Genomic DNA, 19,631 nt, shown 5'->3' with positions numbered 1-19,631 from the left:
CTTTTAACATGCCAACCTCAGTTCTTTCTCAGGGCCACGGGAGACTCTTATCCCATGCCATCTCCATGGGCTTGCCTTTAGTACTCAGGTCAAACGCACTCCAGCACTGACTACCCAAAACTAAACTAGTCTCCTAAGTCTCTTTGTATCGCCTTAACCTTTGATCACGTTGCTCACCATCTCCTGAAGTTACCTTGTTTCTCTAATTTATTATCCACCACATTAGAAATACATGTCATTTTATCTAATGCCTTAAGGTTCCCACAGAACTCACGTATGCGCGCACACACACCCCTAAGCTCCATGAGAAAAGTGATCTTGTCAGGCACACAAATATTTTTGAATGAATGATCTTACTTGATAACTCATATTTCTGTCATTCGTTCCCATGCAATTCATATATAAGGATAAAACTACTTGTAAATCTCTGAAACATAATATGCAGTTTCAGACTTCCTTGACTTTACACAAATGGTTGCCTCTGCTAAACATGTCCTTTCTTTGTTCTGATAAACTCCTGTTGGTCCTTAAAACCCCTACTTGGGTAGGGAGCAATCAGAGAGAATGAGAATGGGAACTATGGAGGCAGTGAGGCAGGGGAGTATGTAGGCATACTGCTCAGTTGGTGAGGTCAGAACTTGGAACTTAAAGGAAGACTGGATTCGAGTCCAGTCTTTGGTGCAGAGGTGAAATTCTGCCCCAAATCTGGAGTCTTCTTTCTCCTCGAGCCAAAAAAAAAAAACCAGTTTTGAATATCCAGCAACCCACTCACCATCTCCATTTGCATGTTTTTTAGGCTTTCCAAACTTAACATGTCCAAATAGAACTTATGATGGATAGCCTCATCCACCTGCCCATCCCAAAATCTGCGGAGACATCCTTGACTCAGCACCCCCAACACCTCACATCCAGTCCATGGGCAAATCTGACCCCTCCTTACCCATCTCCTCACTGTCACCCTTGTCCTAGCCTCATCATCTCTTTACTGTGCCACTGTCTAACTTCTGATCATCTCTCTTCTTCCACTCTGGCTCCAACCTTTCATTTTCTGCAAAGCAGCCAAAGCAGTCTTTTTAAAACAATCAGATCCTGTCATCCCCTCCTCAAAACCCTCCAATGGCTTCCCATCATATTTAGAAGACTCAACATAACCCTTAATGGACCGACAAGACCTCCCTACATATTCTGGAGCACCTGCTCCTTCAGCCTCATTTCCTACCATGTTTCCATGTGGAGCACCAGACGGAGATTAAAGACACAGACTCTGGAGCAACTCTGCCACCTGTTGCCTGTGTGACACTGGGCAAGTTGTTTAATATCTCTGTGCTTCCATTCCTTTGTCTCCAAATCAAAGATGATAATACCTTACCAAGCTGTTGAAGGATGAAAGGAGTCCCAAGAAGAGACTGGAGCATGGCAAGCCTCTGTACATGTTTATCGTTTTAGGTAGTTTGATGTCATGAACCCTTAAATTTGAAGAAACAAGGTGAGTACAAAAAAAGATTAAGGAAGGAGAATATACTTGCAGGTTGTTATAGTTGAGTTTTAAAGACACATGAAGTCTTCAGTTACATGCATGGTGGAATCTTCCCTTTGCACGGGAAAAATCAAAGAAAGTTTTAGGAGTTTTAATAGCACTATGTTGATTGATGACTTGGCCAGATAACAGCCAGTTTAAAACTCACTTTATATCTATTAGTCCTTGGCTTTAAACACATTCCCCTGGGGAAACCAGTCAGATTCCAAAAGGGATGGGCAAAGACACTGACTTGATTTGTAAGAAAGGAGGAACAGGGCACTGCCAAGAACCATTCAAAGTCCCTGTGGGCAGAGTGGGCAGAGAGCCCTGGTTGGTGCTCCTCATGTGGCAGTGTGACTATAAATCACCCCATGCAGTGGGCAAGGCTGATAGTTACCCAGGTTTTTGCTCTAACATATCTGCTCTTTAGAACAAACAAACAAACAAACGTCTATTGTGGTGGAGGCATTCTTTTCCTGGTACAATGGCTTCTGTTCCCAATTCTGATGAACTGATTTTTTTTGTGAATGGAAGAAAGGTAAGTTTATGAGATGATTAATGTGAATTTTTGTATACCAGGGACAAAAGCCAAGCTAACTTTTTTTTCACTGCAATGCCACTTGTTATGTCTTTATCCTCTCCTCTCTTTTTCAAGTCATATATAGTAGTATGAACCTGAACATTGATCATTAGTTCAAGGTTTGGTGCAAAGTATTAAGGCAATGGGGCCTTTGCTTGCTCTTTGCTTTTCTTTTGGAATCAGTAAGGAACTCTCATTTTCTTTGTTATATTACAACCAAAGTCAATTCTGACACAGGTATGAAAAATTGTCATTCCCCCTTTTTTTTTTGGATATTAGCTCTACTTGAGTTCACCCATGCTATTTTAATAGAAGGCATATATGACATTAAGGGTAATAGTAGCAAAGAATGATTTTGTTTTGCCTTAATCATCTCACACTAATCAATTAACCTAGAGGCGGGAGCCTGTCTGTCTGAAACCTGGAGGACTAATTAAGCTACCTTCTCCAGAACAGATGTGGCAGCTCTAATGCTTAGCCTGGGCCAGTTGTTCTCAACCCTGTACTTTAATGAGCAAAATGAATACATGGAAAGTTTGAGGTGCCTTGGGAAAATTAGAGGAAAAAACTAGTAAATTATTAAAATGAAAAATTATTTTGGACAGTCATTTGGTGCTCATGCTTTTGCTTCTCAAGCCTCAGTTGTTTTAGATTACTGATGTTCTTCCCTAAAGAAAGAAACACAACTTTAATCAAGGCAAAAATTCTTGGGATTTTTGCCTGTCAAATAGCAGGGAAACATCATTTTTAGGAGGCCTATGAACTAAACAACAGAAAGAAAAAATAAAGAACGAAGAAAAAGTCTGGGTTTAGCAATAATGTTTACCTGTAAGTCAGGATCTTGAATGACCTGAAGCCAACTGGAACATCAGAAGAATTATTGCTGAGCGACAATTTGTAGTAATTCAAAAGCTGAGAACTTACTCTGAGTGTGAGGAAAATGGGCTTTGCTGCTTTTCATTTGTTGGGGAATAAAACCATTTCTCCCTTAATATCACATTAGAATGATTATTCCCTCTCCAGATCTTCAATCTTTTGAAATCACAGCTGATGTTTTGCTGTTTTTAACCTTCTCTGTCTTACAAATTTCTAAGACAAGTTACAGATGGCCAAAGGAGGGAAATTATACACCTCTTTGAAGAAATTAGTTTTGTTGTTATTTTTGTGGTTGCTTTTCCTTCCTTTAGACCCAGGGGCACAGAGTTGAGCAAAGCACACTCATCTCTGGCTGTGGCACACCATCATCACAGTCTGGACAAGGCTCCTCTTTTGTTTTATATTATTTCTTTTTTTTTCTTTTTATGTCCTATCTTTTCTTTATTTCCTTCTCCCATAAGCATCCACTCTTGTGCATTTTAAATATATGTCCTTCCCATCTTCTTTCCATATGGTCATTTAGAAATATAGATATATCTTTGAAATATACAGTGTTTGGCCTGCGGAGTGTTGTGCACGAGTGTGTGTGTGTGTTCTTAACTTACACAAGTGGTATCGTGACTTATAAATTCCCGTTGTGACTCATCACTGTTCTTGAGATTTATCCATGTTGCTCTTTGAAAACCTGTGACTTCTTAGTTCTCCAGGCTCTGCACATCCTTCATTCTGCTTATCCAGGACCCTAGCAATAGACACATAGGATGCTTCCAATTCCCCACTACCCCAAGAAATGCTGCAGTGAACATCCTACGACGTGTCTCCTCACCAACGCTGGCAAGAAAATTTCTAAGTGAGATTGTACCTTGCCGATTTCAGATGTCCTGCCAAGTGGCTTTCCAGAATCTTGCACAAGTTACTTCTCCCACAGTTCATTGCATGACAGATGCTGTTTCCTTGCCAAGAGATTATTTGCCAATCTTTAATGTGCCAAAACTTGTTATAATCAGACTTCCTAAGGTTTGCTAATCTAATGGGCGTGTTGTCTCGGGGGTTTCTGCTTGCATCTCTCCAATTACTGGTGAGCTTTCCCCTGTTTTCATATACTTGCTAAAAAGGGATTTATTTCCTAAGTGTCTATAAATTACTGGAGGAAACAGGATGTACCTATATAATTTTGTGAGTGTGGCTATTGGTGTGACCAGTATTTCTCATGTGATTACTGAAATATTTTTTTAAATGACTGGGAGTACCATATATTTGATATGTCAGAATTGCAGTTGGCGGCCTTTAATTAATTTCCCAAAGTCTAATCTTGCCTTTTTCTTCGTTGGATCCTGAGGCCATGTCATGATTGAAGGAGACAGCATTAAATCAAGTGTTGCACTCATTGGGCAGCTAAAGTGGTTGGGGAAGGTTTACTATTTAACTGAAATGTTGTCTCAGGTGTATCGATGTCCTTATAACACAGAATAGGGTCGTCAGGCTGTGTTCCCCCATTATAGAGACAGGAAGACGTTATATTAATTCTGGTTTGCACACCATCACTCCCTACCCCCTCTTTTGTTCCCACCTTTGGAAATAATTCCCATAGCCACACAATTAGGGTGTTAAAGCGAATCTAACTCTAATGCTTTGTTTCTGAGATGCCACTGTACTTAGCCTCCTCCTCATGCTATGATTCGGAGAGGAGGGGTGATAAGCTCATCTCTGGCTGAGTAAATCTAATGAGGACTCAGAAGTTTTGGAAATAGGAGGCAGCATATGAAGAATAATGTGGCCTGTTGCCTTTTTCTGGGGTGATAAAAGTAAACACTTTTAATGGAACAATGTCCTCTGTTTCTGGGCTCATAGCTACACTTCCTTGTAAATTTCTCTCCTGTTCTCTCTAATCTTGCCTGACTATCCCTAGCAGAAGAACTGTCTGGGCCAGTGAAAGCAGAGAGTTTTCATCTCATGTGCCAGCTTCTATCTATTGGCAGTAACAGCCAGGATTGCGACACGAGAAGCAGAGCCAGATTCATGCTCCCTTCTGCTCTTCCTTTGCATAGTGGTGCCTCCACTTCACTAGGGGACTGGGAGCAGGGTATGGGAACAGGAGGGGCTCCCTTTATAACAGACACCCCATGGCTCCATTAAGAAATCTCTGGCTAACCTCTTCTATGACTTCCTATGGCCATGAGTTATCTGAGTCAGTTTTGGAATCTATGTATCTGTTTCCCTATTTGGGCCCTTTCTGGGTAACTATCAGGAAAAGCAATCCAGAATTTATAATTGTCATATATATTCAGAGACATTGAAATAATGCTCCATAATGTCTTTAAAATTGGTTCCAAGTCTTAGAAAGTTTTCCTTTGTTATTTTTTTCCCCTGTGAAGGTACCATCTGTCAAAAACATGCCCCCAAAACAATGGCTAGAATTGCCCTAACATGTTGGTATTATCTTCCTAAAATCCCTGTTCTCATTTCACAATGTAGGTCATAGAGAAGAATGCTGATCCTGAAGTAAACCTCTTGTACTACCTGAGGAAAGTCCATATCCTTTATATTTTACTATAATGAATCTGGACTGGGTGATAAAAAGTGAGCATGCTAAGACTTCTGAAGAAAGTCACCCTGTATTTGCTCAAGGTAAATACCCTTGTGTTCAATCTGTAGAGTCTAGTTGGAATTGACAAAATGCACCCAAAAGTGAGAGATCCATGCTTTATTTGTCATATTTTTCACCAGAACAAAACCAAAAGAATCATCCAGTGAGGCATGAGTGTGCTAACTTTCGAAATAACTTTATGACCTTTTGAGTCTCGTGGCCCCCTGACGACAGTTTTATATTCAAGAGTGTTAAAGTAAAAACATCCAGCCAGCTGCTCAGGGGTACATGGTACCAACAGTGGTCTCCCATGAGGACTTCCCTGACTTGTCACTTAACACCTTTTCATAAGTCTTATTGGAGAAAAAAAGGTTCAATAAACGTATTTCAAAATTCCAACATAGAGCTAATGTACTCTCAGCTCTCCACCTCTGATCTGGACCTTTTTTCACCCCCTACCCCTCCAATACCTTCAACAGACCTGTAATAAATAATTCAGAAAGAATGTCTTGGGTTTGGGGAAGCATGAGTAATTGTGGCAGTGGTGACAGAGCTCTGTCTGTGACATAAAATTGCCTAGAACTGTACATATATGGTATGCGTGCATGTGTAAGTGGTGAAATCTGAGTAAGCTCCCCAGTCTGGTTATCAGTGTAATACCCTGGTCACGTTCCCGCTTTTGATGTACTATAGCTATGTGGGATGTCATCTTTGCGGGAAGCAAGGTGACAGGTATTGTCACTGTATTATTTTTGCAACTTCCAATGAAACTATAAATATTTCAAAATAATAAGTTAAAATATATATGCTTATTGAACACCTACTAAGAGCCAGGCACTGTGTTAGGCTCTGGGGATTCAATGGTATACAAGATAATGTTATCCCCTCTCTTCGGGATCTTCACTTCCTTCCCCCACTTCTGTCTTTTTGCCTCCCAACATACCCATCTAAAAACACTACTTTGTTTCTCCCTGTTATTTCCTTGCCAAATTTATCTAAGAGATTATGTATACCTGATGCCTCATTTTCTCTCCAGACTCTGTCTCTCACTACATAACCCCTTGCAATCTGGTTTCCTAACCCATCATTCACTGCTCTAGCCAGTATTGTCCCTTAATGTCCCATTCAACTCACTATTCTGCCCAAACCAGTTATGACCTCCACCCATGAAATCCTTTTTAAACTCACCCAGAAAAGGCCCCAAGCAAATTTCAGTAGATTCTTATAGAACCTAAAGCAGGAGATTTAATATATTACTTGTTCTCTCTTTATGCAAACATGCAAACATATTACAGGGAAAAGGTACACAGTGCTTGTTGACATTACCAGTTCAGGAGCCATGGTTATTTAAATTAATATTCTCTAATCCAATAAGAAGGTAGAAGCATACATTGGTGAACAGTGCAAGTTAAGCCTCCCAGAGACGGTTTTCCAAATTTTCCCATGCACTACTTCCCAGCACCTCGACAATGACCCATTGTCCACAACTCTGAATTCAAAAGCCTTTTTACACCTCATTTGGATGGTCTCTCACGAGACCCTTGGTAGTCTTCCTGTTCCCCATTTAGTGTGAATATCCCTATGGTTCACTGCGGAAATATTAATGTGTTTGATTACAAGGTGCTGCCCTAGCCCCACTTGGGAACACTATCTTATTACCTTTGTAAAATATGGAGATTTTTACATTAGAAATGCATCCGGCCAGGAGAGTTTCAGATAAGGCAGTGTGAGTCTGTAAGGATTTCTTCTCATCTTTCATCATTGAGCTCATTTATATGCAAAATAATGGAACAGCTCTTTAAACAAGAAACCTCCGTGAGACTCAAGAAAACATATTAGTCGTTATCTGTATCCCAGGAAGAACAGCGTAAAAAGCAAGGTGGCCTGCACACCTCTTTTTCCTTGACTCCCTTCCTTCCAGTCTATCTCACAGGCACCAAGTACAGCTGTGGGGGAGGGGGCTGCGGTGCCTGCACCGTCATGGTGTCAAGATACAACCCCAAGACCAAGAAGATCCAGTATCCTTTGTGTTGGGCCAAGCTTGGCCCTAGGCACATCTGGGAAGGACGAAAAGCCTCCTCCTTTTCTTGCCCATAGGCACTCCCCTCTCTTCTTTCCAGGTGTTTATCGCACTCACACTACCTCCCAGCCTGCTCACCCCACAACTCCATAAGCTCCAGATCTTTCCCATAGACTTTGTTTCCATCAGAGTGTATCTGTCCTGGGTGCCACTCTCTCAGGGCCATGCTCTCTATTGCTATACAAATACTTCTTTGCTTTCAAGCAAGAGATTTCAGAGTGGGGGGTCAGGCAAGAATGGCTTAAACACAAAGTAGTGATACACTGTCCTGGTAGAAGATTTAGGGCTTTGACATACACTAAGAGGAATTCTTTGCCTGGAAGGGCTGAATGGGGTCTCAGATCACCTTGGCCTAAAATGCAAATTTGCTCACTATGATTGAAAGTGGTGGTGAAGGAGTTGTCTGGCATGATTCCAAGTTCTTGTCTTAAGTCACTGGGTGGTGCTATCCACAAAGTAGGAAACTTGGGAGAGGAAGAGCAGAGGAAGGGAAAGCAGTAAATTTAGCTTTGGACACATTGCACTAGGGTAATTACGGGACACCTAAGAGGAATTGTCCACAGGCATCGAGATAGACAGTTCTCTCACTCAGAAGAGGTTGCATCTGGAGCTATAACTTCCTGGAAGCTATCAACGTAAATATCAACAGTGGTAATAAAAATAGCTAACACTTTTTGAATGCTTATCATATACCAGGCAGTGTTCAAAGTAGCTTGCATATATTACCATATTTAGTCCCCAAAGCAACTTTGAGATAGGCCTTACTATCACTCACATTGAAAAAAGAGGAAGCCCAAGGCAAAGAAAGTTAAATAACTGGCTCAAGATCATGTGGGCCAGTTGGTGGTGAAGGCAGGTGTTCAGCCCTGGGCCATCTGGAATGTAGCACACTGCAGAAGAACTTAAGAGAGTGCACGACACTGTAGAACAGCGACATATCACAGCAAGGAAGAGGGAGTAGTCCGAGTTGAAGGAGGAAGAGCGAGAGGAGAAAGTTCCAAGAAGGTAGAAGTGTTCTATAGTATGAGACACCAGGGAGTAACCCAGTGCCATTAGATTGCTCCTGGAGCAAGGTCAGTGGAGAGATGAGGCTGGAGGATGAGGTACAGTTGGCACAGGAATGGCTGAAAGGCTGGGAAGTTGTGGACAGCTCTTGAAGAAACTTGACTAAGAAGGGAAAGAAAGATGGGCCAGTAGCTGGAGAGAGACATTGGGTTTGGTTTGGTTTTGTGTAGTGACAGCAAACAATTGAATTTACTTTTAAATTCGAGGGAATTGAGGGAACTGAGACTATAGAAAGGAAAGGTTAGGAGGACTATCGGTGATGGAGCCGGTCCATGGGGAGAGAAGAATAAATGAGAGCCGGAGCACAGGAGAGGAGGAGGAAGGATTCCTTCCCTCCTGGCCTAGAACGCAGGGGAGTGACTGCAACCCTGGGTGAGAAGTGGTGGGCTGGGAGTGGATGGGGCTCATGCTTCTATTTTCCAGATGACCTACAAGGGTAAGACTGAGGAGAGCAATGAACACTGGAAGAGCTGTTGAGAGAAAGGAGAGGGGAGGTTGAGATTAAGAGGGAGGAAGTTACATGTAATATGGGGAGAGGGGGTACTTAGAGGACACGAAAAACAAAAATTGATCCGTTGCACACTCTTTCTCTGTACACCAAGCACTCTCTCAGGGTCCCCCACCAGCCAGCTGGGTGGTTTCCAAACACCTCTGACCAAAAGGCTGGTGGAGCCAAGAGCAGCACTCTTTTTTTTTTTTTTTTTAAGATTTATTTATTTATTTTTAGAGAGAGTGAGGGTGCAGGGGGTGGGAGGGGCAGACAGAGAATCTCAAGCAGACTCCTCCACACTGAGCACAGAGCCAGATGAAGGGTTCAACCTCATGGCCCTGAGATCATGACCTGAGCCAAAATTAAGAGTAGGCCACTTAACCAACTGAGCTTCCCAGGTGCCCCTGTCTTTTCTTCAGAACAGCATGCTTACTGTCTTCCAGGGTAGGAGAATAAAGGAAAAATTCCCTAGGAGAAGGACAATACCCCATGCCTGAAAGAGAATAGGACTTAGTCTGAGTGGGAATAAAGAGCTAAATTAGACTAATGAGGTCTGGACCCCATTCCCAACCAGTGAGATGAGAATCTGGTGCTAACCACACCCACTTCATCATTAACACAGACTCTACTGTGGGGAAGATGATCAAGATAAGGGCATAAATGGGTGGCTTCCACACATGGCCGTACATTGGAATTGGCTGAGGAGCTTAAGTGGTGAAGTGATCTCGCCCCACAGATTCTGATTTAATTGGACCAGCATGCAAGCAGAGTGTCTGTATATTTAAAAGCTGCACGTGATTGAAAATAAAATGGGCTAAACTACCCCATGGTGGGGTTTATACAAGTCAGTGTGCTGTCTGAAGAATAAAAGGTTTCCTCTCTCTAGAATGAGGAATAATAAAGAATGAGGGCCTCTTGGAGGTCTTACACAAAACTCTTCATTATTCTTTTTCTCCATTTCTCTCTGCCATTTGAGGCCAGCCATATGTAAGTTCTTTCCTAGAAACTTCTAGAAATCTATGGGTTTTTATCTAGTATTCTCTGTACTCTCAGGGAAAGAGAGTCCCTTGACTCCCCTGGACTCCCTGAATGACGGTATTCACTCCCTGTGATTCCAGTGTGTTCTCTTTACAAATGCCCATCGCAGTCACTCTCCAGTTACAGCGTGCCTGGTGCCCGTCTGCTCTCTGTACGGCGCTGCTGTCACCACAGTGGAAGGTGTAGGAAGCATCGGCACCAGGATTCATCCCGTGCAGGTAAGAGCGTAATGGGCCTGGAACCAGATGCTGGTATAGACATGCCACATAGTCTGTTGTACTCTCACCAACTTTGAAATCCTCTGTGCTTCTAAATTTTCATTTTGCCGTAATCAGTGCTGCCTAACTAAGGTTCTTCTTAGAGACTGGTGTGTAAATCAAGATTCCTTCTTTGGTTTTGATATATCTTTACTTCTAAGCCCCATCCTTCCCCTAAATTAAAACAAGGACACTTTATACTACTAAAATTGATAGAAGCTACAAGTTAGACTTTCCCCAGAGATTCGGTTGCTAACCATTTACCATCACATTTACAGCCAGGTTTATATGCCGCATCCGAAGCAACTTGCCATCTAGCAATAAATCCAACACATTTCCCTCTAACATTAGAACAATCTCTGTCCTTTCAGTTGAGGTACAGATGAAGTGTTTGGCTTTCATCTTAGGGGTGAAACATTTGAAAAATGTTTATTTAAAAACATGTGAAGCACACTCGAGCCAGCCAGTTGAGTACCCTGTGAGAGACACATAGAAAAGAAACACAAGAGGGACCCACAGAGTCATGTTCCCCACCTATTTTTATTGTTTTGTTGTTTAAAGGCATTAAAGTTAAATGTGCATGAATTAAATATATGAATGGTACAACACTACTAAGTTACACTTGACAATTTTCAAAGCTTTTATATAGATTTTCTCATTTAGTCCGTCAAAAATTCTATAATATAGATAGAGAAGGGGATGAAAATGACTTGCCAGAGACTAAGTGATTTGCATATACTCGTTCATTTATTCTCACAACCATCTTGTAGGGTAGATATCATTATTATTCTAATTTTAAAGATGAAGAAAAGTCAAGTAAATCACCAAGGCACACAGTTAATGAGGTATAGTAAGGACTAAAACTCACAGGAGTGGGACTCCAAAGCATTTTACTTGTGCCCTAAGCTACACTTCCTATTTCACAGATGAAGAAATCAGTCGAGAGACTAAAGTCACTTAATTAATACCTGCCACTAGGCTTTTCTTGAGAGGAGAAAAAAAAAAAAGGCTTTTAAAAATAGAAATATTTTCAAGAAATAGAAATATTTTTCTTCCAGAGCGACATCTTTTACCCTGCACTCATTTCTGGAAAGTTAAATAAATAAGCTGCACTCCTTTCTAGTGTCCAAGGTAGGGAAACAAGAGGTTTGAAGCATAAATAGTGTATTGTTTCCTCCTAGGAAAGACTTGCCAAGTGTCACGGCACACAGTGTGGCTTCTGCAGCCCGGGGATGGTGATGTCCATCTACACACTGCTGAGGAACCATCCACAGCCAACCCTGGAGCAGATAACCAAAGCTCTTGGAGGTGAGCCTTCTTAGTCCTCTGTAGGCAGGGCCTAGGGTGGGAAGTGCCCAAGTAACTAGAAAAAGAAATCCCAGCCCATGGAGAGACATTGTGGCACACTTTGAGGTTCCAGGCACCTGGCTAACATGAAGGCCTCTTTAGTGCCTTTAATACTTTCCAGTAAGTATTGCCTTCCTTTTGTGAGCAGTGATGCCAAGAACTGGGGCAATATTGATTTCATTATAAATCTTTCTCCCTTAATGGATCCCAGTGTCCCTCTACAAAGGCATTCAAATAGGCTCTTCCTAACACTTATAATATTATCTTTCCCAATGTGGAAATTTGAGTAGTGTGGAAGAATGAGATTTTGTGTTTATTTTTAAATTAATCTGTTAGAATCATTCATTAACTCTACTTACTGCAGTTAATTAAAAAAAATTTATAAAGAGGGTAGACTTTCAGATACTTTACTTTTTATGTTCCGGTTTGATTAGGAAGTCATGGGCAGCAACTACTTATCACAAATAAACTTAGTGAGAAATTCAGTCTCCTAAAATGAAATAACTATCAAATTTAATGGATAAACACAATTTTCTACAAAAACAAAACAAAAGCATGTAAACAAATGTAGTTTTCTATAACAAACATACCCACTTTCAAGGTAACTGGCCCCTAGTTCTTAGAAGAAAGCTGTGAAAGTAAACCTCTAAATATTATAAGAAAGCTTTTTGTCCCTTTCAGTAAACAGACCTAGACAGAAATGTAGTATTATGACAAAAAGATGTAGACTAAAACAAAGGGATGCAACTTAGATTTTATGGTAAGTGGTATATAAAATTTCTTTAATATTTTCCCTTGTTTCTCAACAACTTCTTCACTCGAAATTTTTCAGTTTCTTACAAAGTACTACTAAATCTTTGGCCTGTGGTTTCAATTATAATTTTAACCCAACATGAATGGATAATCTTTATTCAATGAAATAATCCACACTAAAAGAAGTGTCAATGTTTAAACCTACCCAATCCACACATTTATATTGCTTCTGAAATTGTTAAACTGCATCTGAACATAATCACTTTAAATTAATTTTTACTCTAAAAATAACACATTCCTATTATGAAAAATGCAAAAACATAATTAAAAGGGAAAAAACTCATTCATATTTCTGCCCTCAGGAAACAACCACAGATATTTCTGTTTCCTTTCAGTCTTTTCTATGCATAGTTTTTGTTTTCTTCTTTTAAATACTGTAGTTACTGTATATATGATTTTATATTGTATATACAATTTTAACAGTATAACATAAGAATTTTTTCATTTTATTAAAACCTTTTCATAAATATCATTTATACTGGCTACAAAATTTGAATATACTTTGTAAAAAGACAGTCATTTCCTCACCTTTTCCACCATGCTTTGGAAATATTGACTGATTAAAACAATACTAAGTACTTATTGAACACCCATTGTGCTGTACTGGGAGGGTTCATGAAATCTAAGGCACTCCTCGCCTTCTCCAGGAATGTAAGTTCCATTGAGGGAGATGAAGCATGTACATAAATGACTCTACTCTAGCACAGTTGATGATAGGCCTGCAAAAGGATCCAGACAGTGAGTGGTACAGCTCTGGCTGGGTGTTAGAGCAGATGCCATGGAAAAGGAGGCTGCAGCCCTGCAAATGGACATATTCTCCCTAAGAGAACATGTAAGAAAGAAAAGACTGTAAGAAAAGCTTAACAAAGAGACACATGAGATGTTATGGGAGTGGCAGGGTTACATGAGTTAGGACAGGGGTGGGAAATAAGGCAGGAAGAGTTGATTGGAAAAATTATGGAGACCTTTGTGATATTTCAGGAAGAAAATGTAATCACAAGATTTTTTTGAAGAACATCGCTGTTTCCAAGAGAAACAAAAAAGGAATCTAATTACTAACAGAGCTATTTCACTGAAAAAAATGAAGCACAAATAAGGAATATATTTCATTACTATTCCTTAAAAATTGATCTCCTCTTTTTTTTTAAAGATTTTATTTATTTATTTGAGAGAGTAAGCACAAGCCAGGGGGAGGGACGGAAGGAGAGGGAGAAGCAGGCCCCAGAATCATGACCTGAGCCAAAGATAGACGCATAACCAACTGAGCCACCCAGGTGCCCCCAAATTGATCTCTTCTTAATCAGGTAATTTGTGCCGCTGTACTGGATACCGACCAATTGTAGAAAGTGGAAAACATTTCTGTGCGGTAAGTTAAAATAAAAAATTTTTTTCAGTTGATTTAATACATTAATGAACATTTGCATAAAATCATCTATTGCATTCAATTATTTCTAAAACACCCTCATGTTGACCTTTCTGACATTGAAAGTTGTTGAATGCCACTGTTGGTATTTTTTAAATAAACCTTTAGCATGTATCTTATTTATAGTCCTAAAATAGGCACTTTCCTAAGAAGTAAAATATATGGTACATGACTTCAAGAAATGCAAACTCTATTGAACTCTATTCCTTAGTCTGTATTATTTTAGACTAATAGACTAAGACTATAGACTTTTTAAAGAAAAAAAATATATACTAAGAAATAATAAAAACATAATTAAAAAGCAAGTTATTAAAAGTTCAATATATCCTCTATACCATGTATATCAGTTTTGAAGGAACATGGATTAAAGAGAATTAATGAGTGGGAAGGGAAGACACAAAGGAAACATTGGAGAAGGGGAGTTTTGAGCTAGGTCTTAAAAGAAGTGATAGGAATGAATGGGTGAAGAGAGGCCAGCAGAAAATTCCAAGTAAGAAAATGCATTGAAGTAGTAAAAAGAAAGATGTCCGAGGTTCAACTAGGAAACTGATGTAGCCAAAGCACTAGGGAGCAAAAAGATATTATTCTGGGCTAAGGAATTTAGACTTAAAGGTGGTAACCAATATATAGTCATTGTCTGTTCTCAAGCTAGGAGTAACATGGGAACGGTATTTCAAAGGGAAAAATTCTTGGCACCTGCTAGTAAGAAGGATAAGCCTGAAAAGGGATGAGGGCATGACTAGTGCAGTCCTCCATGAATGAGGGAATGAGAGCAGTGTGGTAGATACGGACCCAACAAGATAACTTTCAGGGAGGGGATTGCCAGAATCATAACCTCCAGACAATAAAGGATATAGTTAAGAAGAAATCCAAGTCATCCTCAAAGTTAAGAGATTAAAGAACCAGACAAGAGGAAGGAAATTGGAAAAGAATGATTTAGTGTATGGCATGAGGTGGGGGAGGCGGTAGTTTTGAGATATATTAAGTTTTCAGAACGTTAAATATCAATGAGGTTTCAGTTAGGATGGATTTCTAGCACCCATTTTTTATGGTAAAATTAATTTTATATAATTCTGGTTGACCAAAACCAATTCAAGTTACACAAGTTAATTCCAAATACCAAAAAGTCTTTGAAAAAAAATCTACTTTAAGGCCAGTAATGAAGAATCCGAAAAGCTTTATATACCACAGCTATTTTGAAATCCTGGGTAAAATACCATTCATGTTGAACCATATGAATTGTCCGTTTTCCACCATTTTGACTCACAAAAATAGCAACTTCGTACGATTCAAGATTCAACCTAATGCTACATGATTATTGTCCTAGAGACCAAATCTACCTATGAAAAGATAGATATTTTTATCTCACTCACTTGGGTTCCCACATTCAGCTATTTGTCATTCGTTCCTTTATTGTGCACAGCATTGTCACAAAATCCAAATCCCTTCTTAAGTCTACAGAAAATTCCTCACAGGTAAAAATATCAACCCCCACTTCTGCGGCACTTCCTATGTGTCAGATACTGTGCGTACCATTTGCATATTTAAATTGAAAAGACCTGTTTGGGAGGGGTTCTATTTTCCTAATTTAACAAACTCAACCCAGTTACTATGTGTTAAAGCAGGAACTAGAACCCAGGACTCTTTGACTCCATGTACAAAGTCAAATCATAGGTCTCCAAAGCACCCCAAAGCCTTGGGTTGTGTCTACACATGAAAAGGACAAACAAGAATGAAAACAATTAGCTAGAGTTGCAGTAACTGACCAGGGCATTCAGGCCAAAACCACTAGTTGGGGTCTGCATGAAGTGTCCTGAAAATTAAGGTAAAATAGTTTGGGACTTGAGTCACCCAAATAATTCAGAATAGTTCCAATAACACCCAAATAAAACTCAGGTTTTCAGTTTATTTTTCTTTGTGTATAGTAAGTCTTAAAAGCAGTTTGCCTTCCCAGGACTTTGTTAAAGATACATGTTGTATCACTCTTAGGATAAGGAAAAGCCATCTTTTTTGGGTTTTTTTGATGATCACCTTGTTAACTACTCCATTTACCTCACCCTAGTGGAAGCCTTAGCTGACTGACCCCACCTCCTCTGACCTCCCTCATGATCCTCTGGGATTTGAGTGACACATTAACAAGACCCTATCATAGCATGGTTACATGCTCCCTGTAATTTTCCCTAATTGTTCAGTGATGACTGGCTTGTTCTCTGCTCCACCCCATTACAGAGCCCTTGAAGGCAAGACATGCTCTGTTACTTCTTCCATCACTCCTGTGGGGCCTGGGGACTGCAAGTACTGCGGTTGATGTTTTAAGACCTGACCAATGAATTTATTTTAAATTCTTGCATTACTTCCTAAGGAATCAACTGTCTGTGGACTGAAAGGATCAGGAAAATGTTGCATGGATCAAGAAGAGAGGTCTTTTGTAAATAGACAGGAACAAGTAAGTATCTGGTGTTCTCCTTCAGTTGGAATTGACTGAAAAATACCCACATAAATGCAAATGTATTCATTTCCTGTTCTTTTCGGTGAGTAAAGTAAAAGGAAGTGAATTCAGGAAGTAAAGAGTCTTAAAATGCTTCAAAAATTAGCAGGCCCATGACTTTCATGAGGCCAATCACCACAGAAGCATTTTCCTTCAGAAGCTTTACAATTTTCTGTGCCTTAATCTGGTTTACCAGCACCCTTCCCCTCAACAAGTACTATGAGAGATGTAAGCAATGCATCTTCATGCTCATGGCAAATAAGTATCTGTTAATAATACCTGAGACCCAGCATAGAAGCTTAAAACCTAATTCCTGATGCCAAATAAGGAAGCCCAGAGTCCAGTAAATCTGCCCAGGAAACCATTACAGTCCTCTGAGGGTGGGAAGAATTCCACTCAGGGATACTCTGTGACTCTGGCACCTCCATTTTGTGTCCAGGATGTCAGAGGTATGGTCCTGACTCTGAAGTCTCACACTTAGAAATTCCTGTACATCTTTCAGTAACTCTGAAGTTCTATTTGTATTTTGTTTTGTTGAGATGTGTACCAAACTGTATAATGAAGATGAATTCCAGCCCTTGGATCCATCCCAGGAACCTATATTCCCTCCTGAACTAATAGTAAGACGCTTTACTTTTGTTGTTTCATAACATGACGTGGTACAAGCCTTTTTGCAGTATGCTCTGGAATTACTGAGTTTTAGACATTAGAATTTGGAAGTGTGTCCAGTGTGATAACCCACATTATGAATTCTTTGGTTCCACTATAAATAATTTCAAGCAGATAGCTTAGAAGATTGGTACTGCCAGGACCTCAGACATGCTTTGGTTCACCCCTTCAGTCAAAGATCCTGAGCTCAGAGAGTATAGGTAACTTATTCAAGGTCACACAGCTACACTGTGAGATATGTTAAAGATATTTTGTAAAATGATACTTATTATAATGGAATTACATTATTCTTACTATTAGCCTCTGTGATTTCAACTCAGTGGGGAGAAATAGAATAATATAAATAGTGTGTATGTTCATCATTACATTCCATGACTATGCTCAGAAGAGAACATGAGATGGGGGATATGATTCTACTGGCTTCCCAGAGGGTCACAGTCCCCACACACCCCTCAGAGTGTGAGAACTTGGACTCACTATTTATTTATTTATTTATTTATTTATTTATTTATTTATTTATTTATTTATTTTAAGATTTTCTTTATTCATTTGACAGAGAGAGACACAGCGAGAGAGAGAACACAAGCAGGGGGAGTGGGAGAGGCAGGCTTCCCGCTGAGCAAGGAGCCCGACGCGGGACTTGATCCCAGGACCCTGGGACCACGACCGGACCCGAAGGCAGACGCCTAACAACTGAGCCACCCAGGCGCCCCTGGACTCACTATTTAAAGAGTATACACACAGGGCGCCTGGGTGGCTCAGTTGGTTAAGCGACAGCCTTCGGCTCAGGTCATGATCCCGGAGTCCTGGGATCGAGTCCCGCATCGGGCTCCCGGCTCGGCGGGGAGCCTGCTTCTCCCTCTGACCCTATCCCCTCTCATGCTGTTTCTCTCTCTCTCTCTCTCTCTCTCTCTCTCAAATAAATAAATAAATAAATAAATAAATAAAATCTTTAAAAAAATTAAAAATTAAAAAAAAAATAAAGAGTATACACACACATGACATATATATGTGTGTATATATAAAGAGAGAGTTGTAAAAAAAAAAAAATTACACTATACCTGGTGAATGATTTAAGAGATTTTTCAAGGATAATTTTGCCTATAAGCAATTTTTGTCGTACCGAAACACCGAATCCCCAAAAATGAGGCCCCTTTGAGTCACTGTTAGGGCAGACCTAGAACAAGAAGCCTGGCCCTTTAACTAAGACACTTTCATTTTCATTTTCCATGATGCCTCCTCTTCAGACACTCACTTCACAAATATAGATAGAGTTTGCTCTACTCTATATGTAGTTGTTGATGGAGAGATACCTATTATGATGTTTATTCAGTGGTGCCCACATGGATCTTATCAATCTAAGTAGTTTCAAACAGGCCATCCTTTCCTGATCAATACAAGGTAGGTCACCTCAGAAAACTAAAATGACCCATCAGACCATTTGGACAACCAGAGCAGTGGATATACTCATGGCATGTAGCTCAGCAGCCTTACTCAAAAGCCTGTTGGATTTGTTTCTCTGCAGAGAATGGCAGAAGATCCAAACAAGAGAAGGCTGACATTCCAGGGGGAGAGGACCACCTGGATTGCCCCTGTGACCCTCAGTGACCTTCTGGAGCTGAAAGCCAATTTCCCTGAGGCCCCCCTCATTATGGGGAACACTGCAGTGGGTGGGTGGTTTTTAAGCATGTTCCTTAGTCTAGCTCAGGTAACCTAGACATCTGTCTCTCTTTTTAAACTCTTCGGAAATGTAGTTCATTTTAATTAATAGATACCTATGGTCCTTTAGAATGCTACATTGTTTTCTTTTGCAAATGGTGTTGTTTGTGTCACAATTTTCACTCTGGATTATCAGTGAGCAACATCTGTTAGCACCCATTGACTTCCTTTTCTAATTACTTTAAATGCTTTTCTCCTTAAGGACCCAGCATTAAATTCAGAGATGAATTCCATCCAATTTTCATATCTCCACTTGGCCTTCCAGAACTATATTTTGTGGACTACACAGATGATGGTATGAACCTTCTTTTTCCTTGGCTGTTGATAGGCTATGAGTAATTATATGCACTGGGCTTATTTGAGCACTTCATAGAATATCCGACCTCATTTGTTCATTCAGAAATATTTATTGAGCATCTACTATGTGTCCTCTATGAGTTTTATCAAACTGAATTATTTCAGCTATGCCACTGAGTACTACATGGTCCTAGGAGCCATAATGGTGGGAAGATGCCATGTTGGTTGTCCAGATATAGAGAGATTGACTGAATAAGGAGACTTAAGACATTGGCTGACCTGTAGGAAAGATTCTTGCCAGATATTAGTGCCTGATTCATAAATTTGCTCAAGGCTCAGCTTATACCCACACATATTCAAAAAAAAATTCTGGGACACAAAAT

At 40.1% G+C, this 19,631-nt stretch overlaps 1 protein-coding gene across 1 annotated transcript in view; it reads left to right on the top strand.

Moving 5' to 3' along the window:
• The first annotated feature begins 2,003 nt into the window (after positions 1 to 2,003).
• LOC118012164 (aldehyde oxidase 4-like) overlaps positions 2,004 to 19,631 on the top strand; it is a 57,490-nt gene continuing 39,862 nt past the window's right edge. The window contains exons 1-10 of the mRNA XM_035007434.1: positions 2,004 to 2,057; positions 5,451 to 5,508; positions 7,484 to 7,580; positions 10,345 to 10,453; positions 11,674 to 11,800; positions 13,957 to 14,018; positions 16,438 to 16,521; positions 17,103 to 17,183; positions 18,758 to 18,902; positions 19,154 to 19,246. Coding sequence (XP_034863325.1) covers positions 2,004 to 2,057; positions 5,451 to 5,508; positions 7,484 to 7,580; positions 10,345 to 10,453; positions 11,674 to 11,800; positions 13,957 to 14,018; positions 16,438 to 16,521; positions 17,103 to 17,183; positions 18,758 to 18,902; positions 19,154 to 19,246 — 910 coding nt within the window. The remainder of the gene's footprint in view (positions 2,058 to 5,450; positions 5,509 to 7,483; positions 7,581 to 10,344; positions 10,454 to 11,673; positions 11,801 to 13,956; positions 14,019 to 16,437; positions 16,522 to 17,102; positions 17,184 to 18,757; positions 18,903 to 19,153; positions 19,247 to 19,631) is intronic.

Source organism: Mirounga leonina, unplaced genomic scaffold (genome assembly GCF_011800145.1).
Source record: "Mirounga leonina isolate KUSES-001 unplaced genomic scaffold, KU_Mleo_1.0 Mir_151, whole genome shotgun sequence".
Classification (NCBI taxonomy): Eukaryota; Metazoa; Chordata; class Mammalia; order Carnivora; family Phocidae; genus Mirounga; species Mirounga leonina.
Note: the sequence above shows the minus strand (reverse complement) of the source record. Positions and strands in the feature narration are given on the sequence as shown.